The 20,359-nt window shown below is 47.7% G+C and overlaps 2 protein-coding genes across 2 annotated transcripts; one reads left to right on the forward strand and one right to left on the reverse strand.

The window, feature by feature from the left end:
* Positions 1–269: 269 nt before the first annotated feature.
* mad2l1bp (MAD2L1 binding protein) lies at positions 270–3,853 on the reverse strand. The gene is made up of 3 exons (XM_064316675.1): positions 3,427–3,853; positions 2,439–2,749; positions 270–1,189 (listed from the first exon to the last, which is right to left on the reverse strand). The coding sequence occupies exons 1-3, from the start codon at positions 3,848–3,850 to the stop codon at positions 668–670; spliced, it is 1,257 nt and encodes a 418-aa protein (XP_064172745.1). The 5' UTR covers positions 3,851–3,853; the 3' UTR covers positions 270–667.
* A 2,001-nt stretch (positions 3,854–5,854) lies between these two features.
* On the forward strand, positions 5,855–18,121 carry LOC135244426 (GTP-binding protein 2-like). Its single transcript, XM_064316680.1, is given in 12 exon segments — positions 5,855–6,262; positions 8,514–8,540; positions 9,193–9,377; positions 9,683–9,791; positions 10,267–10,472; positions 10,750–10,928; positions 12,968–13,187; positions 13,390–13,525; positions 13,933–13,991; positions 14,396–14,567; positions 14,951–15,115; positions 15,297–18,121. Coding segments are annotated over 12 exon segments (1,818 nt in total). The 5' UTR covers positions 5,855–6,067; the 3' UTR covers positions 15,462–18,121.
* The last annotated feature ends 2,238 nt before the right edge of the window (positions 18,122–20,359 follow it).

Here is a 20,359-nt window from a genome sequence, read left to right on the forward strand (position 1 = left end):
TCCGTCAATCAGTCATGAGTTGCATCTTTATTTCCAATACTTCAGCACAAAGAAGTGTATCTGTAGATACTGCTGCATTAGCTTAATTAAAATATATTTTTATAATTTTTAGAGCTTGGATATTAAACAAGATTTTTTAAAAAACTTTAAAAGCCTGTGCATTTATGTACTTACCCCAATACTGCAAAAGCACCACACAGTTTCAGTGGAAGTTCTGTGTTGAGCAAGAAATGAAGCAATATTTAAACCAAAATAATGCACGACATCCCATTTCAAAAATACTTTAATTGATGATTGACTGGGGGTTAGAGACAAAATATATAGAGTGCTTGGTGATGTGTTCATCATCACTAGTTCATCAAGTATTGAAAAGTCCTCTTGAGGATTAAAAGCTGTCCAAACAATACTCACACCACATACATGATGCCCAAACATTTCTAAATGCTGCTAAAATCAGACATCTAAGCAAAGGCATTAAAATCACAGAAGCAGGCTAGCCATTCGCACAATTTACATTCATCTCCTGTGAAGTACAGCACCAATAGGCTCTTTGGCTTTTCGAAAGACTGGAGCCAAAACGGCGGAGCATGCAAGTTCCATGTTCCGTTTTCCTCCCTAACCTTCAGCCCGGAGGCTGCGCCTCGTTGCCTTTCCGCGTTCGCTCGTGTCATTTGCAGAAGCCTTTGATGGTGACGGGGGCCTGGAACCACACGTAGTCGTCCCCGTCATGCGGTCGCGGCGGCCCGGGGACGGAGGGGTCGCAGGAGAGGGCGATGACGCGCCTCTTGGGCCGCGCGGGAACGCGGTAGTCCAGCCTGGGCCGGAACCAGCCCACGCCGCAGTCCCGGTGCGCCAGGGCCAGGACGCTGGTGGCCATGAGGCGCACGGGCCGAGCGTCCGACAGGATGTCGGCCAGGAAGAGGTCGTGGAAGAGCCGGCGCAGGCAGGCGCTCGCGCGGAGGCTGCGGTCGGCCGCGCCCGCCGCCAGGGCCTCCATGTTCACCTCGTACGACTCCTTGGGCATCACGGTGGTGCCACCCAGCAGGAGGAGGACCCGGGGGACCCGGCTCAGGGAGAACAGCACCTCCAGCTGCTGCAGCACCTCCTCCAGGTCCTGCAGGGTCCGCTGGCACTTCCGCGAGTCCCAGCCGCTGGGCTTCGCCGGCCTCCAGCCAACCACACCCTCGCTCTTTAGCCAGGTAAGGGGGGAGGGGAGAATAAGAGACCATTATGCACAAATACCACCTGACCTTACACCTGTGTTATAGGGGTGTAACGATTCATTGATCTGCATCGATGTAACGGTTCAAAGGGCAGCGATCCAATCCAGATAATACAATACGCAAAAACTAATCGCTCAAATCATAGATAAATATTTATTTAAATGTCCACAACCTTACGGCAGTTTGCTCTCTAGCAACACTGCCAACATCACTGTTTACATTTTTGACTCAACCTCACCACTCGCTCTAGTGCCATTGTTCCGTCTGTTAAACATGACAACAGTAAGTTCATGCCCTAACTCAACCTCATTTTTATTGTACGTGTACATTGCAACAGGATTGTGCTAGCTGGATCATATACTATATTGATTGTTCCTATATTGCTATATTGCATCGTATCGTAGCATAATATTGTGATATTGCAAAATATCGAACCGTTTGCTTCAAGAATTAAAATAGCATCTTATTGTGGTGAAGTCTGAGGTTCACACCCCTACCACATTACAGCTGAAACATTACATTCAGTTATCAGATGCTCTTACCCAGAGAAAAGTACAATGTAGGAGATGCATAAGCACAGCCACCTGATATACAAACGATAGTGCCAGACCTAGCTAACGACATTCCCATACCACATTACTACAGCAGTACTGCAAATTCTGAATATTTATCAAGAACTAAAATACTGTTTCTGACAGCATAGAGATTACGGTCATTACAAGCCCTCAGAAAAGATGCATAAACACTCAAATCAGAGCTCTCAAGTGGATCAGCAGGTAAAAGGGCTTGCCACTAGTGCACAATGGGCCCTATAGCTGTGCAAACATCCCCTTAGCTCCTCCAAAAATAACTGCAAGCTGTAATCAGTTAGAGAGATCCCTCTGTTTTTTGTCAGCAATAGCTCTCCTGTAGTACCGAGTAGCCTGATTCTGTAAGCAACTGGTCCACTTCAATGCCAAGTGTGGACAAAACTTGTGAGAAACATCACAGAACAACCAAAGATTTGTATCATGCGTATTTACATTCATATTTGAAGATTTTACGATTTCCTACAATCACTTAAAACAGCTGAACCCCACTGTATGGTATGAATCTTTGGATCTTTCTGTGTAATGTCTAATTGGAAAGAGATCTGCAATCACTAGCACATAAATAATCGATTATTCAAGTATGTGAGCTATCCTTCCTAGACACACTCATTCCTACAAACCTCACCCGACTGGCCGCTAGCTGCTTCTTCTGGAAGCCCACAAGCTGATCATAGGTCATGGGTAGCTGCTGTCGCAGGTAGAGAACGCACTTGAGGATCTCGCAGACAAATTTGCAGCAGGTGTCCTGCGTGACGCTACCGGGAAAAACCACGGCCACACACCCGTCTTCTTGTGCTTGGTGCGCAGATTCCCCCTCTTCGCTCTTTGCTACCTGGGACGCCGCAGCGTTTGCGGCGTTTTTCAGGCTGGCCACGAGTTCCGACGAGGGGTCCAAGTGTTTCAAGTACTCTTCCTTCTCTGACGACGCAGAGGAGTCTGCACAGGTACAAGAACACAGAAACGGTCTTTTGGTGGTGATCGTTTTAAATTTCACATACACAAAGGAGGTTCGCTATAATTGTACACTGAATTTAATTGATTAAATAAAACCGCGTACCCAGGATTTGACAGGCTCACCGAGTTTTTACAGGTACATAAACAAAAAAAAAACATGACAGCCACCCATTATGCAAACCTGCGCGATCAGGTCAGCAGTGCCTTGAAAATCTTCTCACTTGTCTTCATAAAAGCAGACCATGACAATTCAAGATGCGTTTACGCTTTTCAACTACATTTTGTTAGGTGTGACACATAACACTGTCAGCCCACCAAACTGGATTAGTGGTTGTCAAGTTAAAATGAACACCAATTAACTATCGTTAAAGAAAGAGTATGTCTGTAACACGAGTTAAATACTACGCTGGACACCAAAATCAGTAGGTGGTTTTCGCAAGCAATCTTGAACCCAGTTCACTGATAATACGTCTACTTTAAAACATCTATTGAAATTAGCATTTCTAAACTGCTGCGAATGGTAACGTATAGTCGAAATGTTTATTATATTAACAACTGTAATCTCTTAAAAAGATGACTAAGCAAACAAGGTTTCTGACTGTTATAACCTCGTTATCATTTTAATTTGCATTTCTCAAAATCGCGGTTATAGAACATACCTGTCACTGCTAGAGCAGGAACGACGGCAATACAGCAATTCTCCTTGTTTTCTTCTCCATCCTGTGAATCTCCTATTGAATGACAATCACCTTTGGTGAAATCTTTGTGTGTCCTTATCTCATCTTTCGTCCAGGTACTTTCCTGGGACACGACTTCCGATGGAATTTCAGAGCTTTTACAAACGGTGGGGTTGCCGTGTACACCTCTGGGCTTGCCCTCTGTCTCCTCCGAATCGTCGCGATACAAATTAGCAGAAATGTCTTCTCGAAAGTCTCCACCTTCGTGTGAAACCCTCCTACGATCGATTTCTTGTTTGTCTTTTCCATCTTCCCCTACCGGGGCTAATTCCCTAACCCTGTCCTCCGCCATCTCCCCAGATCCGCCAGAGCTGTTTGAATTTTCCTCCTGTTTGAACTGCATCATGGGAAACCATCAGAGCCGGAAGCCAAAACCTATTTTACGATGATCAATGGCTTTTCACTTTTAAAAAAGAATTAACTCTTTTCAGACATAATTGAAAAATCATTATGAATCATTCATTTTATTTTCACCGCAGGATAAAACTACATTATTTAAACATAATTGCGCGCGTGTATTACGTCATTTCCTATTGTAATTTACGTCAGAGAGTTCGATAATGTTACAGCGGACTCTATGTACGTTTAATTGTTTTTTAACACTTGGTTTTAAACAGTGAGGCAAACAATGGTGAATTTTTTGGTTTGTAATAACCACAGAACTGTTTTGCGGTAATAATAACCTATTCGCGCACACTCGTCACTGGTTGTTAACTTCAGACCGGCGGTTCAAGTAGGCTACTTGACCTGGTCAACGACTGTACGCTGTTGTACAGCAGTATCTTTATCTGTTTAGGCAAAGAGGCTTTTCATTAAAATCGGACTTCTTTTTAAAGTAATCGTCTATCATTCAACGTTCCAGAAAATGAAAGCATTAGTTCATCTGATGTTAAAAGTATGTGAATATGGGACATTCAATCTTTATGGCATGCATCTGACATCATACGTCCATAAGAGGGTAAATATTACTTAATAGACATAACTGATTTTGTGCTAAGTGCTGTGTACCATATAAGAAAATCAAATATACTAATACTACTACTAATAATAATACTTTTATTGTTATTATGATTATTATTATTATTATGGGCGGTATGGTGCTGCAGTGAATAGCACTGTCACCTCACAGCCAGAAGATACCAAGTTTGAATCTTGACCATGGGCCTTTTATGTGTGGGGTTTGCATGTTCTCACCGTGTCCATGTGGGTTTCTGCCAGGTTTCCTCCCACAGTCCAAAGACATGCAATGGGCTAATTGAAGACTCTAAACTGCCTGTAGGTGTTCATGTGTGAGTGAGTGGTGTGTGGCCCAATGATGGATTGTTAACCATCCTGGGGCAGGATACAGGACCGCATGCACCCCCCCCCACCCCCGCCAGCTTCTGCTAGCATTATCAGTTTGAAGAATTAATAGTCACTGGAGCCCAGCAGCTGAACTCTATTTTATGTCTACCTTTTTACCACTAATTTACTTAATTATCAAATGCTCTCTTATATTTGTGTGCCTATTATCACTGCTCTGACGCATATAGTTTGACCCCTAATGCTCTATCCTTAGAGCATGTGGAAAGGAAGGTCACAGTGAGACTGAATTTGACTAAATTCCTGCAGTCTGATTGGTAGATGATTAGCAAAGCCCATCTCTAGACATTCGGTGAATATCTCTAACATCAGTGTCCGTGTGTGAGCCTGATCTTCGTCTCCTTTGCAGTGGTCCTTTTCTACCCCATGATGGCAGCAATATGCAAGATATGATCCCGAAGTGAAAGTTTATACTTAATTCACCGGACACAACATTACAACTCATGCAATTTGAGCTCTGCACACTATATCTTGTTGCGAACGTCATTCTGTCCAACCCACATAAAAAAATATTATTTCATCAGTATCGAAAATGTTCAATATAATCACAAATAAATGTGTTGTCCTAGGTTACTTTTTGTTATGCCAAAAAATTGTTAAAAACTATATCCTTCTGAGTATGGTCATAGTATGTTAATGTCGCTATTAAAACTTAATTACCCAGATAACAACAGGAACTGCCAAGTTATCAAGTATATACAGAATTCAGCAAATCAACTGACAATAGCCGTGACATAAACGAAACTAAGAGGGACTTCCTATATTGCTGATGCAAAAGAAGAGCAACACATCAGTATAATTTCCCCTTCGAAGTTACAGCTAAGCGGCAATGCCTAAAATTAACTTCAAATGTTGGATTGACGGTCGCATTGCCCAATAACTACACGATATTGAAGATCGCCGCCCTAAATATTAGAGTATTCATGACGTACTCATTAATATTAATAATAACATTCTATGACGTATATCCGCATCTGTGTGAAAACGACACGGAGACGGAGTTGTTATTTTGTAGGTAGCCTGCAGCCTGGGGAGGCGAGCCCGCTAACTAGCTAGCTAGTTAGCTAGCTAGCCACTGTTTATTTTTAAGCTTGAATTTGATTTTCCTCACTTGCTTTTCTGTTACATTTATTCAAGTAACTGGTCCAGTTCCGGATATAACAATTGTAAAGCGGTTTAAGCAGTTTTTAAGCTAGCTATAATGGATCCAATGGTGGCAGAGCTCTTTGGTGCCAGTTCCGGATTGAAGTCGGGTTCTCAAGGACTGTGCTCTGGTTCTGGCAACGGGTTTGGAATGGTCTCCAAAAAAGCATGTTCGAAGAACGGCAAAAAAGTAAAGAATCGATCAGCCAGGAACACAAAACCCAGCAATAACCCTCCGTATCTACCTCCAGAGGTGAGCTGTAATTCCAACTGTATTTGAGCTGGAATTCCAAAAACGTCTGGAGTTGGTGCAGTTAAACCGAAAGCTCGATACGGACCTAGCGAATAATAGGCATGATCTACGTACATTTTCAGAAAGCTGACTGTGTATGTCGTATTAGACTAGCTACTAACTTAGATATTGTTAACCTTACTTGCCGCAGAACTCGAGGGCGAGCTAGCAAGTAAGAAGTTGCAGGGTTGTGTACTCGCAAGGTGTTCAACCGTCCGAGCAGAACAAAATAGGCTCTTTACTTCGTGGGAAATTATCTTATTTATAAGTTGACAAGCTAATGTAGCTGACTGGATGTCGGTTTTTAATACGCGAGACTGTCATTGCGAGCAAGCCCCATTTTTGTGACCGCCGGTTAGGTAGCTGTTTTTTTTTTGCTTCCGTTTTCTCTGCAGTTACAGTGAATTGGGATGTGTAGATAACGATGCCGGTCAATCATGCCACCGACTAAGCTTCTGTAGTGTAGTTCAGTAGAACATCCAGTATCCAGCGTGTTATTGACTAGAGAAGCTATGACCGTTTGCAATTGTAAATACTGTTGGGAAAGTGGGTGGGGGCGATGCAAGTCCAGCTGGAGCAGTGTCTTTTTGACCCTGAAAAATAGCGCTGCGCGAAGGTTGTTTGGATCTGCTGCAATTAATTGTACAGAAAATAGGAAGAACGGCACCGAACAGTATTTTCATTGTTAATAGTATTTAATTTCACGAGCTGTTATAGCTGTGACTGGGTTAGTGTTCCACTTTCTATGCTAAAATATTGTCAGTCATGGTAGTTTCAGTGGAGCAGCTTGTCAGACCTTAATGAAGTGTCAGCAATAACCACGGCAATTCCTGTCACACGTCTCGCACTTAAATCATGTCCTTGGATTATTCATGGTCGTTCATTAGGACATATATACATTGTACCCTCTTACAAAATCATTTCGTTGATGTAGGCGTGGAGCCCTGTGATGGCTGCTGTGTTGGGTTGTAAATTTTGCTGGATGGGAGTGCCACACACCGGGACTGCCGTGTTTGAGTGTAATATGAGGTCTCTATTTTGCCACGACGAACTAAAAATATCACCGTGTTATGGGGCCGCGGCGAGGACGCTGGTACAGTTGTAGTACGAGTTGTCAGGTATACGCGATCATGTAGTAAGGATATATGAGCTATATATTTAAACTTAACGTGGTTTCCTGCAGCTGATCTGTGGTACGTACGCGGGAAAGTGGAGCCATAGCAACCATGCCCTAGGCTAAGGCCAACATATAGCGAACACCTCAGGCACAGTTACCACTTAGCATACCTTTGTTTGGGTGTCATTCCATCGCACCAAGATCTTGGCTCAAAGGTTGCGGACTCTGGCTCTCAGTGTAGAGTTACTTCGTGGCATATATGCTTCTAAACTAACTCCCTGCTTACGGAAGAAACAGCTCTTATGTCTAGCTGACATTTGCACGTCTGAACTTGCCCTTTTTCAATAAGAAGAAATGGCTCTGTGACTGAGGCATAGGAATTATAAAGACCTATGTGAATATGTAGGTCATGGTTGCCCAACCCTAGAGATACCCTTGTTGAACTGTTAATTAATAGTATCAGGTGGGCCAAATTAGGGTTTAAATGAAAACCTACAGGATGGTAGATTTCCAGGAACAGTGTTGGGTAGTTCTGTACAATGTAGGTGGAATAGCTAGTACATTACAAAGACAGAGTGATAAACAAGACAGTCTAATTTGACTAGTTTTGCAAACAAGTCAAATGAGACTTTATGGATTGTGGGATCTTAGCCTATTGCCATCTCCTAAAGTAGCATAGTACTTCCTTTTTGTTGCTTAAACTTTTGGATTTTATGCTGTTATTCCATTTGGGTATCCACACACAAGTGAAAAAGCAAAATCATACCTGTTACTTGAAAACCAAAAGTGCTACTGAATTTTGTGAATGCCAATGAGAACATTAGAAAGATTCTATTGATTTGTGATGGAGTTCATTAAAATACAATAAAATTTGTTGGGGGTGAAGGGGTGGGACCCACATTAGAAATGTAATGCCTTTTAGGGAGCCATCAAATGCACATACTAGCGTAGTCAAGGGGACTACAGACTCATTCCAGGACCCACCTCCAAACACTCCCGTGACCCATTTCGGGTCCCGACCGGAGTTTAAGAAACACTGGGAGTTGTTCTCATGGCGTTCTGGAACTAACCCCTGTGTTGTCTTCTTTATTGCAGGCTGAAGAAGGAAACATAGAGTACAAGGTAAGCATCCCAGACAAATACTATGGGTATACAGAATTTATTTTGAAATTACCAATAATAAGATGCATGAATGTGTTCATACACTTTAATTGTTTAGATGGAAGTAAAATTAGAAAACACTCCTGCAGATCCCTGACAATTCGCAGCTAAGTGTACAATTGGTACTGGGCGGCGGGAGCATGGTGGTTTTATGAGCGTCTGGTGCGCGGCGTGTCCACGTCGTGCGTACACAGCTCGGTGATGAAACGCGAACAACGCGGCGGCTGCCAAAACGTCGCGTCTGCCCTGTGGCCCGAAACTGCCGCGGGGTTAGGAGGTTTAAGAGAGCTCTTTTTAGGTTCCTACCAGCTGTCACCTCTCAGAGACAAACAAAGCGTAAAAACGGATCCTCCCAAGCCTTGGGGCTGGGAGCCCTGTGGACTAAAATATGACCTCTGTCCATTACACACATTCCTGTCAGGGTGCTCCAGATGAGGACGTCCCCAGTAGTGCAGGAAGAACTGCCGCGGCCAGGCATGTCAAAGGCCTCACAAGCGCCTTGCGCTCCGCGGGCACATTCTCGCGCAGTGCGCGGGTCTGCGCCCCCCGTAACAGGAAGTAGCAGGGCGTGCGCGCAGGAAGCGCGACTCTGACCCTGCGCCCCTCTCTGCAGCTGAAGCTGGTGAACCCCACGCAGTACCGCTTCGAGCACCTGGCGACGCAGATGAAGTGGCGGCTCCAGGAGGGGCGGGGCGAGGCGGTGTACCAGATCGGCGTGGAGGACAACGGGCTGCTGGTGGGCCTGTCGGAGGAGGACATGAGGGCCTCGCTGAAGACGCTACGCAGGATGGCAGAGAAGTACGCCGCCGCTCCCTCCCTCAGCGACACTCGCAGTGCTTGACAAATCAGTACCGCTAACTTTTGAGCTAGTGTTCCTCTTATTCAGGCAAACCCACCTGCCAGCTGCTCCTTATCTGACTGTGGCTGCATTGCAGTCTCAGCAAATTGGCTACATTTGTTAGGTTGTTAATCCTTGAAGTTGCCTGAGCCCTTTAATGTAGGGGTCCCCGACTCTGGCCCTGGAGGGACCAGATCGTTTTTGAGGGTGAGGTGAGGTCCTCTCGGACCAGGGTTCCTGCTCCAATGAGTGTGTGTCTGCGCAGGGTCGGCGCTGACATCACCGTTCTCAGAGAACGAGAGGTGGACTACGACTCGGACATCCCCCGGAAAATAGCAGAGGTTCTCATCAGGAAGGTGCCTGACGATCAGCAGGTGTGTCATCACCCTTCCCTGAAGGTGGACCAAAGTGCACCGCTGTGCACAAGATTCTGTGGCGCTAACGTCCACGTTTGCTACTTTCTCTGCCTCATTGAATACCCGTTCCCTTTAATAATACCTATAGATACACATCTAGGTATATATAGATGAATTTTGAATTAACTTTTGTATTTTATCCACTTTCTTTGGACGGAGAAAGCAGAGAGGGTTATGGATAGAGGTGGGATCACAGTACAGAAAGTGCCGTGGCGGGGAGTCGAACCCCTGGCCACACAGGGATGATTTGTACATGGCTTGAGAGTCGCCGCTCTACAGGTTGAGGCACGCGGTGACGCCTCTTCGTTTAGAAACCATAGCCTGAAAGCTGCTGCATTCACCCGGTCAGCTGTGAAGCGGTGGCTGCTTTGTTTGTAAATGGCGCTGTGTGAAATGAAAGGTTGGGTGATTAACTGACTGTGCTTGTGTGCAGTTCCTGGACCTGCGGGTAGCGGTGCTGGGAAACGTGGACTCGGGGAAGTCCACCCTGCTGGGCGTTCTGACCCAGGGCGAGCTGGACAACGGCCGGGGACGGGCGCGCCTCAACCTCTTCAGGCACCTCCACGAAATCCAGTCCGGCAGGACGTCCAGCATCAGCTTTGAGATCCTGGGCTTCAACAGCAAGGGAGAGGTGAGCCTGTGTCACCTGCACTATGTCACACTCACCTATGCAACCTGCACTATGTCATACTTACCTATGCAACCTGCACTATGTCATACTTACCTATGCAACCTGCACTATGTCACCCTCACCTATGTCACCTGCACTGTCACCCTCACCGATGTTACCTGCACTATGCGACCCTCACCTATGCCTATGACCTACTTGTCAAAGACTGCTCACAAGTGATCTCGACCGCTCCTGACCATTCAGTCTGTGTTCACCATCGCAGCCTCTGATAAGTTCTACAAGTAGAAATACTCGACTCCGAACAAGGTGGAAACTACAGTGAGCTCGCGCGAGGGTCTCAAGCTAAATGATCACGTTCATCGACCTTGCCGGCCACCACAAGTACCTGAAGACCACCATTTTCGGCCTTACCAGCTACTGCCCGGATTTTGCCATGCTGGTGGTGGGAGCCAACACAGGCATTGGTGAGTTGTGGTATTGTGGTGTGTTTTGTGTAGTCTTTTGGTATCGGGGGAGGGCGACAAACTTAGCTCAATGTTTAAACCTCTTACAACGTGCAGCTGTCAGCTTCCCCTTGGATCAAATAAAGGACATAAAGACTGAACCAAGCCTCTCCAGTTTACCACATTTCATTTTCCCCTCCAGCCAGGCCCAGTTTACTGCATCTAGACATTAGAGACCTCACATTAACTCCACATAAGCTGTGATTTATGATGGAGTAAGGCTGGAAGTTTGATAACTGTGCAGCACTGGCCATTAAGTGGCAGCTGTAATCATCCAGATTACAGCCAGAGCCGCCATGTCATCACAGCAGGCTGTCCGCTCTCCTTTTGTGTTGATTCACGCCTTTTAAGAGAAAAGAAAATGGAGCACGTCGCATTGCTGTGCCTGAGCATGCTGCTGCGTGACTGCACGGTTGCACGCCCCGGCCATTTAAAAACGTTGCGATCGCTTACCTGAGTGCTGATGTGAAACTTGAAGAACTTAGCCTGAAATTAAGCGCAGTTTTAAGCACTGAAAGGAAATCTGCGCACCTTCAGGTACTGTACGCAATTTACATCCTTATTTGGGTTATTTACAGCGTGGGAAGTTCTGAAGTATTAAGGTTATTTAAGTCTTCTGGTCTTATGTTTGGGATCTGCATTTTATAAGTGTGATAGCACCCCGTCTGGGAAATCGATATTCGGCAGTCAGATGTAAACGGCTCCATGTTTACGCGAGTGCTGGTGTGTGTAACGCATTGCGGGAGACGATCCTCGGGTGTCACCTGACCGTCCGCTGTAGCGGGCCGTGTCTGGTCTCGGAAAAAGGCTCAGCCGTGCAGGGGAAAGGGGAGAAGGGACGGGGGGAACTAGGGCAGGAACGCACCGCCGCCTGACGAGCGCGGGACGGCGACACGCGACACCGTCCCGGCTAACGGAAACCAAAAACCCGGGTTACGCAACAGCAAGCAGCGCGTGGGGTCTCTGGAGCGTGGGGGGGGGGGGGCGAAGGGGCAAGGCCGTGCTGTATTTAGGGAGGTTTGTGTACGTTCAGCGGAACAAACAGTCCCATTAAGAGGGCTTGGGGGCGGGGCTCGATGCCCGCCCTGGCCAGCTGGTGACCCCGGCTCAGTTGAGGGCTCAGCTGAGGGCTCGCAGCGGCGATCCGATGCCCCGCTCAGCTGATGAGAGGCATGTTGGGAACGCCTGCGCTATCAGAGCAGGGTTAGCGCTCCGCAGCTATATACAGCACAGCAGGCGTTTCACATTCCCTCCTGTGACCCAGCGCTCGGCCGCCCGCTGCATTACAAAACACGGGCATTACCGCTGCCCCGCTCCCTGCCTCCCAAAACACGGGCATTACCGCTGCCCACTCCCTGCCTTCCAAAACACAGGCATTACCGCTGCCCACTCCCTGCCTTCCAAAACACAGACATTACCGCTGCCCCGCTTCCTGCCTCCCAAAACACAGCGGTAATGCCTTCCAAACTGGCATTACCGCTGACTGATGTTTGCTCACACCTTTTTACCTGAGTGGATTTCTCACTGACATAATAGAGGTCAGAAAGTTTCTCACGTTAGCCTGGTGCAGTTTATGTAATCCTGACCGAGTTGTGTTACGCTTATCTTTCCTCTGGCTTATCAAGCTCTGCACAGCCCACACATCACTCACACGTCTCATTCACACCATTCTGGCCATCTTAATCTAATCTCGGAGTAGAAATACCAGGAGTGGTTCCATGACGTTTAGGGTCAATGTAACCCAGTTGCATCCCTTCAAATACTGAGGGCATTTTAAAATGAACTGTAAGAACTTGTTTATTTATTGGAACATTCAAGAAATTGGTTTATTCTGAATAAAATTGTCAGAGTAAACAAATATTCCAGATATTCTAAAAAGTATTAAACACACACATCAGCAAAGAATTCAGATTTCAGTTTCCTGGACCTTTAACAGCCTTCACTGAGGATCTGTCTTTGTCTCCCTCCCTCACCCGCCCCCCCTACCTCCCTCTCTCCAGCGGGTACGACGCGGGAGCACCTTGGCCTGGCCATGGCCCTGAAGGTGCCCATCTTCATCGTGGTGAGCAAGGTGGACCTGTGCCCGCGTGGGACGGTGGAGCGGACCGTGCGCCAGCTGGAGCGCATCCTAAAACAGCCCGGCTGCAACAAGGTGCCCATGCTGGTGTCCAACGAGGACGACGCCGTCACCGCCGCCCAGCAGTTTGCCCAGTCGCCCAGGTAACGCAGCGCGCTGCAGCCCCGTGTCTCTGACGGTGTGTGTGTGTGTGTGTGTGTGTGTGTGTGTGTGTGTGTGTGTGTGTGTGTGTGTGTGTGTGTGTGTGTATTCTCGATGTGGTGTGTGTGTGTATGTGTGTGTATTCTCTTGATGTGGTGTGTGTGTGTGTATTCTCTTGACGTGTCCACTCTGTGTCTCCTGCAGTATCACGCCAATCTTCACCCTGTCCAGCGTGTCGGGGGAGAGTCTGGACCTGCTCAAGGTCTTCTTCAACATCCTGCCCCCACTCAGCAACAGCAAGGAGCAGGAGGAGCTAATGCAGCAGCTCACAGAGTTCCAGGTACTACAGTGCACACTATACACACATTACATGCACTATACAAACATAATAAATACACACTGCATACTTTATACACTGGCAGAAATGGACATTCATCAGAGACACTGATTTGCAACTGAGCTGAACTGATTGGTGGATACACTGATTGGCAGTTGGGCTGATCTCATTGGTGGACACTGATTTGCAGTTGGCCTGATCTCATTGGTGGATGCACTGATTGGCGGTTGGGCTGATCTGATTGGTGGATACACTGATTGGCAGTTGGGCTGATCCGATTGTTGGATGCACTGATTGGTGGCTGGGCTGATCTGATTGGTGGATACACTGATTGGCAGTTGGGCTGATCCAATCGGTGGATGCACTGATTGGCGGTTGGGCTGAGGGGGGAACATGCTTTTTCTCTGCAGGTGGATGAGATCTACACAGTGCCGGATGTGGGGACGGTGGTGGGAGGAACTCTCTACAGGTCAGCCGGCCTTTCGCTAACCTGCGACTCAACACGGCAGTGCGCGGACATGCTTGCATGTACACGCACACACACACACACACACACACTACACATGAACACACTACACTCGTATACACACACACGCACACTCGCACGCACACGCACATGCACTATGCACTACAGTATGAACGCTCACACACACACATGCACACACACACACCCACATTAGGAGTTGTCCATGGTAATACATGCTGGCATTAAGAGAGTAGTGTTGAGTGGGGATAAGACCGAGTCTCTCCAACGGAAAGCTCTGCAGCCTCGTCATGCACCCACACTACTGCTTAAGAACACAGTAAAGGAATTTACCAGCTGCAAGGCCGGGGTTTTGTCTTCACCGCCTCCCTCTGTCCCCCCCACCACAGTGGGATCTGCAGAGAGGGGGAGCGGCTGGTTGTGGGGCCCACTGACCAGGGCCAGTTCCTGGGGCTGAAGGTGCACAGCATGCAGAGGAACCGCTCCACCTGCAGGGTGCTGAGGGCCGGCCAGGCCGCCACGCTGGCGCTGGGGAACTTCGACCGCTCGCTCCTCCGCAAGGTCAGGCTTCCCGCCGAAAACCCTGTCCTCAGGGCGTCTGCCTCGCCCGGGTACCCCCACTGCTAACCCCCTCGCGCTTCCCGCCAAAAACCCTGTCCTCAGGGCGTCTGCCTCGCCCGGGTACCCCCACGCTAACCCCCCCGCTTCCCGGCCAAAACCACCTGTCCTCAGGCGTCGTCTGCCTCGCCCGGTACCCCACTGCTAACCCCCTCACGCTTCCCGCCAAAAACCCTGTCCTCAGGGCGTCTGCCTCGCCCGGGTACCCCCACTGCTAACCCCCTCGTGCTTCCCGCCAAAAACCCTGTCCTGAGAGAGCCGGCCTCGCTGGGGCGGCCGTGTGCGCAGGGCCAGAGCCGCTAACTCTGCCCCCGCTGTGTGCGCAGGGCATGGTGATGGTGAGCCCGGAGATGAACCCCACCATCTGCTGGCGCTTCGAGGCCGAGATCGTCCTGCTCTTCCACGCCAAGACCTTCCACAAGGGCTTCCAGGTGACCGTGCACGTGGGCAACGTCCGGCAGACGGCCACAGTGGAATGCCTGCACGGGAAGGTGGGTGTTGCCATGGGAAACCGCACAGGCCACAGATACTGTACATCCCCCCCCCCCCTCAAGTAATTCATTAAATTTCTGTTCATTTCCATAATTAAAATGCAGGGGTACGCCTGTGCTGTTGCTGCCTGGCTGTAATTTGTCCCTCTCTCTCTCTCTCTCTCTCTCTCTCCCTCCCCAGGAGGAGCTGCGGACGGGCGAGAAGGCGGTGGTGGTCTTCCGCTTCATAAAGCACCCCGAGTACCTGAAGGTGGGGGCCAAGCTGCTGTTCAGGGAGGGCGTGACCAAGGGCATCGGCCACGTCACCCACCTACAGCCCGCCTCCCTCTACCAGCAGGACTCGTAGGGAGGCTGGCGATATCCCAGCATTCTCTCCATAGCTCCTTCCTCCGAATGCCTTTTTTCTTCCCCCCCCCCCCTCGCTCTCTTTGTAAATTCTGTCCCTGGGTTTGCCTTCACTCGTGTGTTTTCTCCACACCCCCTTGTTTTCTCCCTTACCTCCAAAGACCTTCCTCATATTTTAACTGAATTTGTTTCTGACGGCCTTGGGTTTTTGCATTTCAAATTGCGGCATCCTTCTCTCTCTCTCTCTTTTTTCTTTTCTTTTTTAAATGTATGGCGTTGTGGACTGTTAAGTGGGTGGGGGGCAGGGGGGCGGGTTGTGGGTTCTTGAGTACTCGCCAGGCTTGCGGTCAGCCCGTCTTCCCCAGACGGGCGTGGCTGAGGAGCCGGAGCGCCAGGTGTTTGTCAGGTCAGTAGCAGAAGGTTCCGGGCCCTGGGTCTGGAGGGGACGCCGTATCAGAGCTGGACTGAGCATGAGCGCACCTCCACTAACACAATTTCACCCTTCCTGTTCAGGCCAGTGTTCGGTTACAGCTAAATCAGTTCTCATTGGTCGAGCTTATTGCTCTGTCATATTGGCTGATTCCTATTGGTGGAGCTCTGCTGGAAGGAAACCCAGCAAGGCGGATCGTGCTCCCCAGAGGCCGGGTCCGGAAACACTGCTTTATGCAGTCTCCGAGGCTGCCCTTCAGAGAGAGATTTCTAAAATTCTCATCTCTGAACTGCAGCGAGTGCAGCGAGAGAGAGAGGGAGGATGAGCGGCTGTCTGGGCGGGCGTGCCCCTGAAACCAGGTGGAGTGCCGCTTAGAAGAGTTTACATGGGGATGTCAGACTCCAGCCCCGGAGGGCTGCCGTTCCTGTTTTTCTGGCCTCCTGTCAGTCAGGACATTAGCTGCTGGAGTGCAGAAAGGCAGCAGAGGCCGGGTAGACCCTGTGGCCCTCCGGAATCGGAGTTTCACGTCCCTGCTTTCAGAACTACATCTTACAAATGTGAACGAGGCACTGAGCTGCTCCATAAACGCAGTGTGACGGGGAGGTTCGGCGGCACCCAGCGCTTTGAAATGTTTACAGTTCCAAAAAAAAACAAAAAACAATCCACGAGCTAGCTGTAGAGGGCGTTTCCAGGAGACTTTGTCTCCACGGCAGCTACCAGGACTGCTATGAGCCGAGGAGAGAGTGCCAGGCACAAGCCCCTCCCCTGTCAGAAACCCAGCACATCTCCCATTGGCCGTGTGGGCCTGGGCACACAGCAAATGACCCAGACCTGGAGGAACACACAGAGTATTTTTCCTTTGAGGTCAAAGGGCATTTGGGGGGTCAAAGGACATTCCTTTGTTAATATCAAGGGAGCTTCTAACACTTGTTACTGAGAGGACTACTTCAAGCTACAGTCCCGTTCTATGGAACAGTGGGGGTGTGGTCTCCCCAAAAAGTCTTTCACAGCAGACTCGCTTCTCTTCCCCCCCCCCCACCCCCCCCCTCGGGCAGGTCACGTGGGTACCTTACCCATTACCCTGGTACATTTATTTTCCTTGTTTGGAAAATCGCGAACAAGAATTTTCACAACGCCTTTCACGTAGCCCTGGCTGATAACCAGCGAGTGGAATCCTACCTGCCTATTTCAAGTGCTTTAGTTGCTTGGGATAATCGTAGATCTCTTGGAGAGCATTCCAGTTTCAGTGCTGCCTATTCAGTTCCCTCGTTACTGAGAGAAAATGTCACACCTTGGTATCCTCTAATGTTGAGACTGACAGTCAAAATATAAAACAGTACGCTGCTGACTTGCACAGCACCGAACGCCAGTGTTCCTCGGTGGTATGTGCTGTGCACGAATGCTGTGCTTTGCGTGTGAGGACGTCGGTCTTAATAGGGCCCAGTGTGGACCGTCCTATCGGTCCAGTAATGCAGGTCAGCATCTCAGCTTTATCTTTTGTAGTTTTATCACTTTATATTTACAGTGGGGGTCAAACTCAGTGCCTACAAAAGAGGGACTACATTTGTGTTTCCCCCGTGATTTTAGTACATTTAAAAAAAATTTGATTTGGTGCTACTCTGAAACGTAGTTTGATAACTGTACACTGAGCGGGGACAGCGTAAGCGCGTTATTGAATGCCATGTTCAGGACTTGAGGACTGTGTCAGACTCGATGCATGTCGCGAGTGAAAAAGAGGAGAGGGTGCTCCCTCTGAAAAAACAGATGCAGTAAAAAAAAAAAAAAAAAAACTCCCCGTCCGGAGGCCTTTAAAACGTGTTGTGTGTCCACCGTGTGTTTGCCCGTATTCATACGTGGTCCTCGTGCAATCGTAGACAGAAAAGCAAAAAAACGAATGTATACGAACCAAAACATTTTATAAAGGGGAAAGCTAATCAAATTGTTTCAGATAAAAACCAAATGCTTTTTCGTTTTTACTTGTTAAATGCGTTTCTTCTTGAATTTGTGTGTCATCACGTTGTCGCCCAGTTTCCCCGTTCCCCAGGTCGGAACGTGACGGACGGGCCCATGTCAGCACGGGTGTTCTTTTTCACCAACACAGAAAAAGTGTTTTCTTTTTCTTAAAATCTAATCTAATATTTTAATCTGCTTTTGGAGTGAAGTACTAGAGATTTATGTACAAATCCTGTTTGTATATTACGGTGTACATAAATAAAATGTTTTATTACTGATTTCTGTCCTGGTGATATTTTTGGTCATGAAAATTATTTTGGAAAATGGAGACAATGTCCCTCAACATGTGCATCTTACTGTTTATTGAGAATCTGTTTAGATTCTGTAGATCTAAAAACAAAACAAATTCACCTGACTGCATACTACACCAAACGTAAAGATGTCCAGCAATGTTTAATGCATACAGACCTTTTGTTTGTATTTGCAGTAATGCATTAATTATTAATAATGAGTATTTTTTTCTGGTTCGCCCTTTTAATAAATCTGGGGCAAAACTGATCGATACTCCTGGAAGGTTGATTGCATCATCAGAGTCCATAGACAGATGAGTCAGTTTAATGGCAGAAAGACAGCCGTCAGTAATTCATTAACCTGTGAGCGACGGATCTGATGAAACACGGCTGTAACAGCTGATGCAACGGGCGGCAACAGGGTTCCTGTGTGTCACCGTCAGCCGAAACCCCCTGCGTACGACAAACACCCACGCCCGGAAAATTAGCGTTCTTCCTTTAAGCACAACACACCCACAAACACAATGGAGCCAACAGAGCGATGTGGTCAGCTCCTTCACCCAAAAACAGACGGAATCCTCACTGATTTCACAATTGAACAATTGGCAGTTTGGCTTTTTTTTTTCTTTTCTCCAAAAATAACATTAACCGGAAACACAAGAAATGGCCGTATTTGTCATTCGTGGCAAAGTCGCTTTTTCAAGACCGAATGATATGGCGAGCGTTGGCTTATATTTCAGTTCTGCTACGCTTTTTTTGTTGCAGTCAAACAGGCTGAATCTACAGTCGCCAATAGCACATCCCTGTCACCAGTCGATAACGGAGCAGCAGACCTCTGATGAACCCCACACAAGCTGGTGTTAAGTGTCAGTCTCCAGGATCGGTGGTATTATGGACTGGGTGGGGCACCGGCTCAAAGTCTTGTAAGAACCAGAGAACAGAAAACCTTCACCTTCGCCCAACCACACGCCAGTACTCCCATCTACACAGACGCTGGAGCCAATTACTGCAGCGAACACCAGTCAAACACAACCAGACTCTCACTGCATCTTTCAATCCATTGCTCCTACTAGACTACTTTAAGAAAGGCCATTTTAAGACACTATTTTCACAATAATTATTCAGAACAAAATTCTTCAATTAAATGATTGTGCTTTGCTTAGTCAGCATTTTCCTTTAAAAATGGTCAGGGAGCTCCTGGGGTGTTAAGAGATCTTTACTGGCATCTAAAGGTTTAAAGCAGAGCTGCCCAACCGTGTTCCTGGAGATATACTCTTCACTCCAACAGCTAACGATCTCGTTGGCTGCTAATTAGTAGAATCAGGTGTGCCGAAGTAGGGTTGAAATGAAATGAATCTCCAGGAACAGGGTTAGGCAGCCTTGGGTTTAAAATAAGCGCGTGGCCCCGGTCTGCCTCCCAGGCCAGTGTGGATCGGCTGTTTTCCGGGATTCAGGTGTACAAGCAAACCTCGCACAAGGCAAACGGACAGGGCCACAGAGCCCAACTCAGCCCCTGTGGTTTATGAACACAACGACGGCACTGCGGTTCTGCTCCATTACCACCAGGACCTTGACCTACTTCTGCAGTCAAGCCAAGCGTGATCTCGACTCGGAGCCAGGCCAACCAGGAAGAAAACACACCACAAAACAAAAATGACCATGTTACACCCCCTGCCCCCGACTCCTCCCTCATCTAGGGACATAATAAAATTTAAATTGCACAACAGTTTTGGGCTGATCTTGTGACAAACCTGAATGATGTCATTCGCTCAAGTATCTGCTGTTGTGTTGTTCCTTCTATGAATTGTATTATAGTTCAAGGCTGACATAAGTTAGCTTGCATTAAAAGTATTAATTTAATTAATTTTATAGTTCTGTCTAATCTGCAGCTTACTCTGTAATGTCTGCGTTAATAGAGACCTTTTTAAAGAGGCTAGTCAGTTATTTTTGCATTTACAGTACGGGTGAGTTTTGCTTTGCTAAGTGAACTTGGCCATAATGCAAACGTCTAAGAGGTGACCCTGTTGCAGGAAGCAAGTGAGATATGTAAGAGATTGCTTAATTGTGTCTCACTATTGTTGTTGGACAGTGATTGCATAATGTTCTGATTTCAGTATTATCTTGTTCAACACTGCCCCCTTGAGGAATAAAAATGGACATGTCACACAGAAAAAAACAGATTCTGTTGGAAGTTGAGAGAGAATAAATAGCCCCGTGCAGACTCAA

The sequence above is a fragment of the Anguilla rostrata genome, chromosome 18 (genome assembly GCF_018555375.3).
Source record: "Anguilla rostrata isolate EN2019 chromosome 18, ASM1855537v3, whole genome shotgun sequence".
Lineage (NCBI taxonomy): Eukaryota > Metazoa > Chordata > Actinopteri > Anguilliformes > Anguillidae > Anguilla > Anguilla rostrata.

Bases quoted from the DNA above. Each gene is read 5' to 3' on its own strand.
- mad2l1bp (XM_064316675.1), bottom strand. From the start codon at position 3,850: ATGATGCAGTTCAAACAGGAGGAAAATTCAAACAGCTCTGGCGGATCT. The intron at 2,750-3,426 runs GTATGTTCTATA...GTACCTGTGCAG, and splicing joins TCCTGCTCTAGCAGTGACAG to ACTCCTCTGCGTCGTCAGAG. The intron at 1,190-2,438 runs GTGAGGTTTGTA...ACCTGGCTAAAG, and splicing joins AGCAGCTAGCGGCCAGTCGG to AGCGAGGGTGTGGTTGGCTG.